Genomic DNA, 10968 nt, shown 5'->3' with positions numbered 1-10968 from the left:
TGATTTCCTTTAAGTGTTTCTGAACCTTCTGACATCATCCATCATATTCTAAGTCTTTTTTAGCCACTGAAGATTGCATTTTGGATTTGCAAGTACTTAATAACCATGGCTATATTTGTCACCCATGCTGTTTCTTCATGCTGAATTGTGCAAAGAGCCTTAATACACAGGACTCCTCTCTACCTCCATGGCCCTGGAGCCATTTGTTCCAGATGCCAAGAGCAGGAGGCTTCCTGAGAGGCAGGTGCAGGAGCAAGGAGCACATGGAGACAGGTGCAGGAGCAAGGAGCAGGTGTGTGCAACTGTGCCCAGGGCACTGCCCATGTGCATGCGCAGAGGGGCTGGGTTGCTTACATTCACACTGCAAAATGGGAACTTTCCACCTCTTCCTTTACTCCTCTTTCCTCCCACAAACAACTAACAGACACCAGACTTCGAAAATCTCCCTACTGAAAAGGTAGCTGGACAGAGAAAATTTCAAGAATTTGACTTAAGAAATCTTTTTTCTAAAATGGCGTTAGCTAAAGAAGTGTTTCATTCCATCTGGAAATTAACAAAAATGTTTTGCCTCACTGATGTAATGTGTAGGTACACATTAATACACTAAACTATTAATACACTACACATTAATACACTAAACATCCAAGGAACCTATTATCCAGGAAATATATCTTATGTTATTATCTACGGACATCAAAAGTAGAAAAACATTGCTGCCTTCAAAATAACATCCTAATCCTTTTCCTGAAGGCAGGTTTCCTAAATAATAGCTGTTTGAATGGCTAAAGAATAGGTGGGAACGTTCAAAGGTTTAGCTAGCTGGCTTATGATTCTATAACTGGGCAAAATGTGTAAATTTCATCTAATCTTTCTCATCTTGTTTTGCAGTTTCAAAGTTTACTGGTCACATAGGTCACGAACTCTTTCAAACTTAGTATCTATTTATTCTCTGTTCTTATATTGTTGAACACAAAATGAATCTTTGTCTATGACTACACCCCCTATAATGTGAAACAATAGTGGTGATTAAGACAGGACAATTTTTCTGTTGTCAAGAGCTATATTTGCATGGCATGGCATTCAGAAGACTCACCCCATGAAAGTATCAAAATCAAAAGTAGTTTAGCTGTAGATTTGAAGCAAGAGGAAATTGTTTTCATAGGCAAATAATTTGGCTCCCATGCTCTTGCACTGCTAGGAAAGGAGCAGCATCAAGTTCAGTAGTGGGAAGGCAGAACTTCAAGGACAGCCCTTTAGAGACTAAAACCAGCCAAGTTAAAATGTGATGTAGAAAAAGTCCAGGATTTGCTTTTTTTTAACTCCCATCCAATGGTCCAGGCTCCACACAGTTAAATTAGAACTGCCACAGTTTGTTAAACATTGAATGCCCCTCCCAAGTAGAAATAGGGTCTATAATTACTCCACAACAGGTCAAAAAGCTTTCTTGTTCCACCAAGTTCAGTAATCACAGGTTGTAAAAGTTCTCTCACTCCAAGCTTGAAGCAATAAAGTGACTAGTACAAGGGCTGTAAATTAAAGTGCACGGAGAAACAGATGAACTTTGGTAACAGCTTTTGCTAACTGGAAAAAATAAGGGAAACTGTGAAAGTAGTCACAACACAAAAGCAATTTATTTCAGCAAGGGACAAAAAAAAAAGCAAAACACTAATGGCATGCCCATCTCTTTGAGCCCCACTCTCTGCTCTCCATTGTGTTGGTGCTTGTGGGATGAGATTTTCTGCCCAGCTCATGGGTGTATTTATTCACCTTTGCTTGGGGTATGACTGTGCACACAAATTAGAGTGAGGCAAGAGTGGGTGGGGATTTACAGCATGTTAACTGCTCCCTGGAAACTGCCTGCTGTGTGCATGCTGTGACCCTGTTTCCATTGAGGAGTACATGGCTTCTGCTCCCTGCCAGGTACAGTCCTGTCTGTGGGCTCTTACTGGGCATTACCTGGCAAACTGTAAGTCCATGCCCTCGCTAGCCCCATGGCAACCTGCTCAAGCCCAGCACAAGCAAATTCAGTGGCAGGCAGGTTTTATGACAGCAGTACTCAATGTGCCTTCTGATAACACCACCCTGAGGGACAGGACAACTGTCTGTGTAAACATCTGCTTCAGTTCTGCCTACAGCCCACAGATGCTGTCACACAACAAAGCATGGTAAAAACTGCTTGGGACCTTCTCAGCTCTCAATAAGTGTTTTGGCAAAGTTTCATCTCTATCTTCTTTCACAGAGAATAGCTAAAAGGGGGGGGGGGGGGAATAAAGTATCTTAGATGGCAAAACTGAAATAATTTTAATGTAAACAGAGCTTCTTTTACTACAGCTTGTGATCTGATGTTTTCCCCTGAGCCCTTACCAAACACTACAAACTTGAGGAATTGGGCACAGTATGAAATTAGAAGGTTTGCCTCAGTGCTGTGCAGTAGTCTGGGTGAGGAGTTAATACAATTCTTACCTCTAATGCTGTTTATTTTAAGCCGTTTTGAATGCTGACAAAAGATGTTCTAAAAATGCTGTCAGTATTAGAGCCATGGAAATGCATTTTCAGGTACTTAAAGATGAGGGTGACAAACCTGTTACTGGCCCCACCCTCTGGAGTTAAGACTAAGCCCTGGCAGAGAGGTGAGGATGCCACAACGTATCAGACAGGTTGGTTTCTATAATCCTCAAAGACACAAATAGAACATACATTAATTGCATGAGCATTTCTCTCCTGTGGCTACACCCTGTCTAGTTTTGTGAACCTCTGAACCAACAGCCCTGTCCCTCTTAGTAGCTACTCTTACTTTCGAAGGTCTCCAACCTGGTAGAGACCCAAGCTGTGGGGTTCTGGGGCTGAGGACAGCTTTGTCAGGGTTGCCACTGCCTCTGAACTCATTTCCATCTTCAGTGTGCATGACAGTCTTGTCAAAATGCACAAACACTGTGTTATTATTAAAAAAGTAAGTCTTGATCTAGAAACAGACCAAAAAGACCCAAACATGTAAAACAGCTTCTTTTTTCTGTTTTTGTTTGTTTGTTTTTGTTTTAGTTGTAGGGTAGTTTTTTTGGGGTTTTTGTTTTTTGTTGTTGTTGGGTTTTTTTTACGGTGTTTGGAAGTAGTTAAACAGTCTAACAGAAAGGCATGACTGTCATTTATTTTTTATTTTTCTTGGCTCTGTACTTGACCACCTCCATATGGACAAGACGTTCAAGCTCTCCAGGACTCCAAATGTTCTCGTTATTCAATCCATGTAACAAGACTTACCTGTTTACTAGTGGCTTTCAAACAGGCAGGAAAAATAAAATAGCAATAGAAGCACTAGTTTTATTACAGTCATTTGAGCAGCAACATGTGTCAATTTGTGACAATATGGAATCTTCAGAAACACACAATGGACAAGGTACTGTACATAATTTCTCAATATTGTCCTCTTCCTACAGTTCAAGGTTTCATTCTATGCAGATGATGAAGTATGACCAAAAAAAATGTTCAATGCAAACACTCTGAAGCTGTCCTAATAAAAAGTTCCTAAGCAAGTCTGTAATATAATGACATGTGTAGCAATGTCTGCTGTCCAAAATACCTGTTGGCACTTTTGAGCATCAGTGTTTCTGGTTGTTTCTACCTTTGTCAGCCTTAACCAGTTAAAAGTCATGAATTTTCAAAAGCCATTAATTTTGTTAGAAAAAGAATAACGAGACTATGCTTCACAATTTGGTGTCATACATGGCCTATTTTCTAGGGATGAGACTCTGGTTATCTTTGGGAGGGTACACCCAAAACCAATCAGGTTTGCAGCCTCTGAAGAATCTCAGACCCGATTGCCAAACACCCCAGTGGCATTGATCACGCTCTGACCACTCATCTCTGTGATCTGCTGATCACAGTGCATGTCACAGCCCCACCTTGCATGTTTCCTGATGCTTCAGGAGTGACTCACACGTCCTATCGACTTTCCCTGAAAGGAGATTCTGTCGCTTTTCTGTGCCTGCAGAGTTTCACAAAGCCCACTTACCTAATTTCTAGTAAAGACCTGGAAATGACCTCACCTCATAGCCCAGTATCACACTAATTCTTACTGGCTTCAGAAAGAGCTGGATTTATTTCCTTGGATCTGATTCAAAATTCACTCAAGTCAATAGAAAGTCTCCCCCTGGAGTCAATGCCTCTTGAGTATTTTAGTGAACTAATACTTCATTCTCCAAACAGATCGGAATCCAATGTAAATTACAGAGCAAAAGTAGAAAAATACAGATCACTTGAGTTTTCCTAATGTAGGCTTACATACTTTGTGAATGTAGAGTTTAGAGACCAAAACATTTTTCTTTTTGCTATAAAGTAGAGTCAGTATAGTGCTCATAGCATTTAAATTATCATTTGTCTGAGCTGTAATTACGCTTTAGTAAGAGTAAACCACAATGAGCCTACACTGCACTGCCTAATCAGCAGTCAGCTATTTGATAAGAGGAGGTATCTCCAATAGTTGATAAAATTATCCTGTTTATAACCAATATGCAAGGCCTTACCTTTAGAGCTGTGTGCTGAGGAAAGCTAATATAGAATAGTCATTGAATGTGGTCACGTATTTCAGCACAAAGAGGTACAAGCACCACAAAAGGTACAAAAATGTCACTGCCTCCCAACCCCCCCAAACACAAGATACCTGTGTAATAAACTTCAACACTCAGGCCCTTGTACCTGTTTAGCCTCATGTCTGCTCCAGTGGCTTTGATTCCATTGAGAAGCTGCCCTCAAAATAACCTGCAAAGAGGGTAAGATGAATTCTGCTGTGAATGGTCCCTCATTTCTTTTGCCTTGCTGGTGAATGACCTCATGTAGAGCAACTCTCCTTCAAAAATACTGAGCAACATTTAAACAAGCATTTCTTCACATCTGGAAATTTGGCAAGACCACAAAGTAGCAAGGTCCTTATCAGCCCCTGCAAACTGGAGCCAAATTAAATGTTATACTACAAAAGTCTGCATGATGCCCCTATGTTTGTAGCAGAGTTACCAAAGTACTTTCTACAAGTGCTAACTCACATTTTGCTACATGTCACAGCATAACAGTGCCAAAACACACTGTGAGAGGCTCTAGTCCATACAAATACTCTAAGACCATTCAGCCCCTAGATACTAAAGGTTGTAGCTACTTTCTGATAAAAAAAATGCCTATGTGGTGTTTGAAGGTGCTTGTAGAAAGAAGGAGGGCAACTTTCAGTAGTAGTCACTCCAAGATTTCAAAACTGCTTAGATTTGTAAAACTAGGCACAGAACAAGGATCAGGAGAAGAAAGAGAACTAGCTGTACCCAGCCTGTTCTGTTCCTCAACATTTACGTATAAAAAAAATAAATTAAATAAAGGCAAAAGCCTATCATAAAGTTTATTGGTCCCTTTTATCAAGGCTTACGTAGATCAGCTTGACAATGACAAGACAGCTCTTCTCATCTTGAAAAAAGCAGTACTTTAATATGAAGTAAGAGGTCTATAGTAAGGCAGGCATTTCTGAGCTTATTGATCCTACTCATCTTTCTGGAAAATGCCATCACTTGACAAAAGCCATACAAGAAGTCCATATCTGAGACTTTAGTCTTGCCAAGTTTTCATATTGCTAGGCCAAGCTTTCCTTTTGAGTCTTTGACAAGTGTATCGGAAGAATGTACTTATCATCAATCAGAAACCACAGAAAACCACAAAAAGAATCAAGACAAATGCTGCAAAACTCTGATTTGGGCTGCACCAGGAGCAAATCCAAAGAGCAAAACCATACTCCTTTAACTTGGACCCATCTGAGACAGCAGCAGGGCACTGGAGACAAAAACAGCACACAAAAGCAGGTACAACACAAACACAGCTGCGCACAGAGACAAAAACACCAAGATAGCTCACCGGCAGTTTCACTTCAGTCACACAAAGTTTTCAAACAAGTTTCACTTACTGACGTCTCCACATGCAAAAGCTGAAACATATTTTTATTGTACAGTGAACTGGTAGGAGGAAGCTTCAAGTCTTTGGGCAGGATGTCATTCTGGTTTTATGCTGTACTAAAATAACTTGTTTTTCTAGGGTGCTAATGTATCTATCTTTTAGAAAGATCTATGCATATTTTTAACTGAATAAATAAACTCAAGGCTCATAAAGCATTTCCAGTGTACCATACCTATCTTTTTTCTTCCATTTTGACATTGCTTTTACACTTTGGAAAGCCATCTTAAAGCCTGCAGCCGGCTTTCCCGTGCTTCCTCCCCGGCAACCTGGCTGGGCTCTGGCACTACCTCCCATGTTGTAGGTTCCCACAAAGCTGCGCTGCTCAGAGACAAAGCACTCAGGACTGCTTTCCCCCGAGCGAGGAAATGAGGATACTACAGTACCAGGAGCGAATCTTCAGAGCAACCTTGAGGTAGAGACATCTACTATGTATTCCAGAAAGGAATCAAAACCGAAAATAAAAACTAAACGCACGATCAGTGAAGAACCTTACAAAAGTGTTTATTCTATATAGATAAGCGTTTTGGTTTTTAATTTACTGAGGGATTATCAGAATTTATGTCAAGCATGGAGTATTTCACAGGGCTCCCTGGATGCGAACAAAGCTCACTATAAAGTGCGAGCATTCCCTGCGAGTATTCCCTGCCCCTATATGTCTGCTCTCAGCTCACCGAGAGGGGAGTGGAAACACCCCCGCCGGTCCCGGGGGAAGAGCCCGGGGCCACCAGGCCAGGGCAGAGACCTGGGGACCGCCCCGAGGCTCCGAAGGTCAGCGGCGGGCGCGGGAAGCCCCGAGCCGGGAGGGCCGCGGTTCCCGCTCCCCTACCCGTGTGTCACAGGACAAACACACCCGGGAGCTCCCGAGGATGAGTAACACTTTCCCTAGGCGGTGGGGGCCGCTGTCCCCCGGCTCCTCGCCACCCCTCCGCCCAGGCGGGGCGGTTTCAGAGCCCGGGTACGGAGCGGGCACAGCCGCTCCCCCATCCCTCCCGCAGGAGAGGCGCTGCTGAGGCCGGGAGCGGGTCCCGCCCTACCCATCCAGTTTCGCCCAGGTGCGGCGGGAGGAGGGGGCGGCGGTGGTTTAAGAGCGCGCCCGGCGGGCCCGGGGGAGGAGCCGCTGCCGCCGCCGCTCCCCCCGCGCGTCCTCCCAGGTGTAACCGGAGCCGGGAGGGCGCGGCGCAGCCACCACCAGCACCTGCGGAACCTGTCGGGCGGCTCACAGCGCTCCGCCGCCGCTCCGCGCACACACCGCTCCCGCTCTGCCCGTGTCCCCGAGCACCTTCCCCGGCCTCCCCGCCGCCCGCCCCAGCCATGAAGCCGCTCTGCGGGGCCGCGCTGCTGCTGCTGCTCTGCCTTGCCTCCACCGTCCGGAGCTGTGAGTGCCCGCACCCGTCCGTCCGCTCCACACCCCGCTCCTGAGGGAGCTCCCCGCCCCGGGACCCCCTCCCGGCCCCGCTGTCGGCAGGGCCGCTCCGCTGGGCGCCCTGTGCCCCGAACGGCGACACCATTCCCCCTTAGCGGGCAGGAGCGCCCGGCCCCCATAGCGCCCCGAGGGGAGCCCCGGCGCTCGGGAGAGGGAGGGAGGGAGGGAGGCCGGGGGGACGCGGGCGGTGCGGGCACGCCACGCCCGGCCGGCCCGGGGCGGCTTTGTCCTGCCGTGGGGTGGCGGTGCCCGCTCACGGCCGCGCTTCCCTCGCAGCGTGCGTGTGCGAGAAGAACAAGCGCGTCACCGACTGCAGGGTGGACAGCAGCGGCCGATGTCTCTGCCAAGCCATCGGCTCCGGAGCCACCGTGGACTGCTCCACCCGTGAGTAAAAGGGCACGGCAGGGTGGGTGGCACGGAAGCGAGCCCGCGGAACGCCGGGGAATTTGTGGGAATGACCGCTGAGGTCCCAGCAAACAATGGAGGCAAGGAAGGAGTTCTTCTTCCTGGTCTCCCAGATCAGCTAGTGTTGGAAGAGAAGCGATCAGGGTTTCTCTGCTTGTACTGATGTAGGCTCACGTCTCCTCCTCAATATTTGTTCTCCAGTGGCAAGGATTTCTTGGAAGATGAACGTTTAGCTTGCTTACAAGAGCATTTCCTCACTTTTCCTACAAATCTAGAGGGGACAGAGCCTTGTGACAAGACCTCACTCTGGGCTCAATCTCAGCTGTGAGGAATGAAAATTGTAAATCCTAAGGCTGGACTTGTTGGCCTTTGCCTTGAGAGGCTGCCATACCCCAGTTGTATTGATTTTATGCACCACCTATACATTAGCCATCTGCTCTTCCGTGCAATGGCTTCGAATCTGGTTGTCGCTGATGTAACCTGGTGTTTGTACGGACTCGGGGCTCTGGTTTGGACATGCGTGCTCTGCCGCTGCATAACGCGACTTTCTGGTTGTTTTTAGTGACTTCAAAATGCCTGCTGATGAAAGCAGAAGTGATGGGCTCCAAGTCGGGTCGTCGTGAGAAACCAAAAGATGCGTTTGAAGATACCGATGGTCTCTATGATCCCGAGTGTGAAAACACGGGCGCTTTCAAGGCGAAGCAGTGCAATGGAACCACCTGTTGGTGTGTGAATACAGCTGGAGTTAGGAGAACTGACAAACACGATGCAGACTTGAAGTGCAGTGAATTAGTCAGAACGATGTAAGTGTTTCAACAGGGTGTGCTGTGACACGAAAACATTCCTGTGTGAGGCTCTGCCTTGTGTGAATGATGCACTGGGCTGAATGAAGATGGAGCAATCAACACTTGGTTACTTGGCTGGGGTGTTTTTCCTTCAGAAACAAGGAGATGTTGAGTGGGGTTGGAAGAGACTTTGCTTGCCTTGGTTTTGTCTCATTGTTCTGGTTTTTTAGCCCGGGGTTAGTTTTTTTGTTGTGTTTTATATGCATGTACTTCAAGAATATTCATTGTACTTCAGGTGGATCATCATTGAAATGAAACATGCTGAGAGAAATGCTCCTCTGAATGCTGAATCTTTAAAGAAGTAAGTGATGATCGTAAAATGTTATGGTAGTGTATGTATGTTCCAGTAGATAACTAGTGTATTTCTAAGTAGTTGCTATAAGCAGTGACAGACCTGTGAACTCACTTGTAAGACATTTTAGAAGCAAGCTGCAGATTCTTCATAGAATTGCTTTAATTTGTTTTGGAAACAAATTAACTGCTAAAGAGATTCCTTTCCATTTAAAATTGATTGCTAGTTTTTTCTCTCCTCAAATCAATATACTAAAAGAAACGGAAGGTAATGGGTGAAACGGATGAGAAAGCAAACTGACAAAAATGGCAGAATGACTACATAGAAGCAGCAGGAGGAAAAGGACAGTTTAGCCTTTTTTCTTTTTTTTTTCATTTTGTTAAAACCCCACTTGTGGCTATTGGATTGCTTCCTTTCCAAATCAAAAGCTGCTGCCCTCTAGCTCTTGTTCTGAGCTTTTCAAACTGTAAAGCTCTTTTGTCTAACACAGGTGTTAGTTTTACAGTAAGTGCATCTTCACTGTGACGAGTTATTGAACTCTAGTATGAGGAGAGTGCACTGGGTTTGGTTGGGGCAGGGTTAATTTTTTTGGTAGCAGTTGGTGTGGTGCTGTGTTTTAGACCAAAATGGTGTTGATGAATTCACTAGTGCTTTAGCTGCTGCTGAACAACACATGCCAAGGCCTTCTCAGACTCTCACTCTGCTGCCCCAGTGAGTAGGGTGGGGATGGGCAAGAGGCTGGGAGGGGGACAGGCTGACCTGAATTGACTGAACAGCTAGCCTATATTGTATAATGCTGCGTTCAGCAATAAATCCGGGGGAAAGTCTTTTCCCAAGTAGCCACTGCTCAGAGGTTGGCTGGACGTTGATCTGTCAGTGATGACTGATTGCTTTTACATCACTTGAGGTTTTGTACTTCCCCCACCCAGCCCTTTCGCTTCCCAGACTGTCTTTATTTTAAACTATGAGGGTTGTTTTGTTTTAACCCTTGCTTTTGCCCTTCTGATTCTTTTCCCGATCCTGCTAGGGGGAAGTGAGTGAAAGACTAGGTGAAGGGTTTAGATGCTAACTGAGCTCCACCCACCACAGAGACTGCAGAAGGAAACAATTACACCAGTCTTCTCTACTTGTCAAATGATATATGTGAAAAAATACTGGTTTTACAGCCATGACTTTGGTGTCCTTGCAGGTTTTTCATGGACACCATTACCAATCGTTACCAGCTGAACAGCCGCTACATAACCAATGTTCTGGTAAGGGGCACAGAGAGTTTAGTAAAGTACCAGAATTTCATTTTGTTGTAACTTCAAAAACTCGTGTTTGACTAATGCAATACAGCATGAGTTCTAGTAGAAGCTCTCAAAATGGCGAGCAGTTAGCAAATAGCTGTATCTGAACAGAAATGCTGCTGAGAAATGACACTGCTCTCCTTAGTCCGTAGATAACTCCTTTGCTTCACTAGCAGTGGAATTTGAATCCTACTGTAAACAGTTGGCTTGAGTTCAAGAACCATAAACTCTATCCAAGATGCAAGTTCACAAACTGGATCATAATGTTTTGGTGATTATTCAATAGCTGGATTTAAAGTACCTCTTTCTTAATGCCACACTATATTTTTTTTTCCAGTATGAAAACCCTTACATTACTATTGATTTGAAGCAAAACACCTCACAAAAATCAGATGGAGATGTGGATATAGCTGATGTGGCCTACTACTTTGAGAAAGATGTAAGTGTGTCGTGGGTCAGGTCTACCAGAGGCTGGGTTTGTGTCTTGCACTGCACTCGGATGTGCTGGCTAAAGCCAGGAGAATTATTCCTGTGATGAGATAAATGCCTTACTACAATGTGAATGAGCAAGTCTGTCTTTTCCTGTCTCCTTTAGGTGAAAGGTCAGTCCATCTTTCATAATAATGCTGGGATAAATGTCAGCATTGACAACGAGCCGGTGAAGCTTGAGAAGACGGTGGTCTACTATGTTGATGAAATAGCACCGGAGTTCTCCATGAAGTCCCTGACTCCCGG

The 10968-nt window shown here is 45.1% G+C and overlaps 1 protein-coding gene across 1 annotated transcript in view; it reads left to right on the top strand.

Annotated features, from left to right (window-relative positions):
* Positions 1-7166: 7166 nt before the first annotated feature.
* The window catches only part of EPCAM (epithelial cell adhesion molecule), a 7492-nt gene continuing 3690 nt past the window's right edge, over positions 7167-10968 (top strand). Inside the window, exons 1-7 of the mRNA XM_036380553.2 lie at positions 7167-7354; positions 7679-7786; positions 8370-8610; positions 8888-8953; positions 10134-10197; positions 10571-10672; positions 10829-10968. The exon at positions 10829-10968 is cut by the window's right edge and continues 58 nt beyond it. Coding sequence (XP_036236446.1) covers positions 7291-7354; positions 7679-7786; positions 8370-8610; positions 8888-8953; positions 10134-10197; positions 10571-10672; positions 10829-10968 — 785 coding nt within the window. The 5' untranslated portion in view covers positions 7167-7290. The remainder of the gene's footprint in view (positions 7355-7678; positions 7787-8369; positions 8611-8887; positions 8954-10133; positions 10198-10570; positions 10673-10828) is intronic.

Source organism: Molothrus ater, chromosome 3 (genome assembly GCF_012460135.2).
Source record: "Molothrus ater isolate BHLD 08-10-18 breed brown headed cowbird chromosome 3, BPBGC_Mater_1.1, whole genome shotgun sequence".
NCBI classification, from domain to species: domain Eukaryota; kingdom Metazoa; phylum Chordata; class Aves; order Passeriformes; family Icteridae; genus Molothrus; species Molothrus ater.
This window is presented reverse-complemented; position numbering and strand designations above follow the sequence as displayed.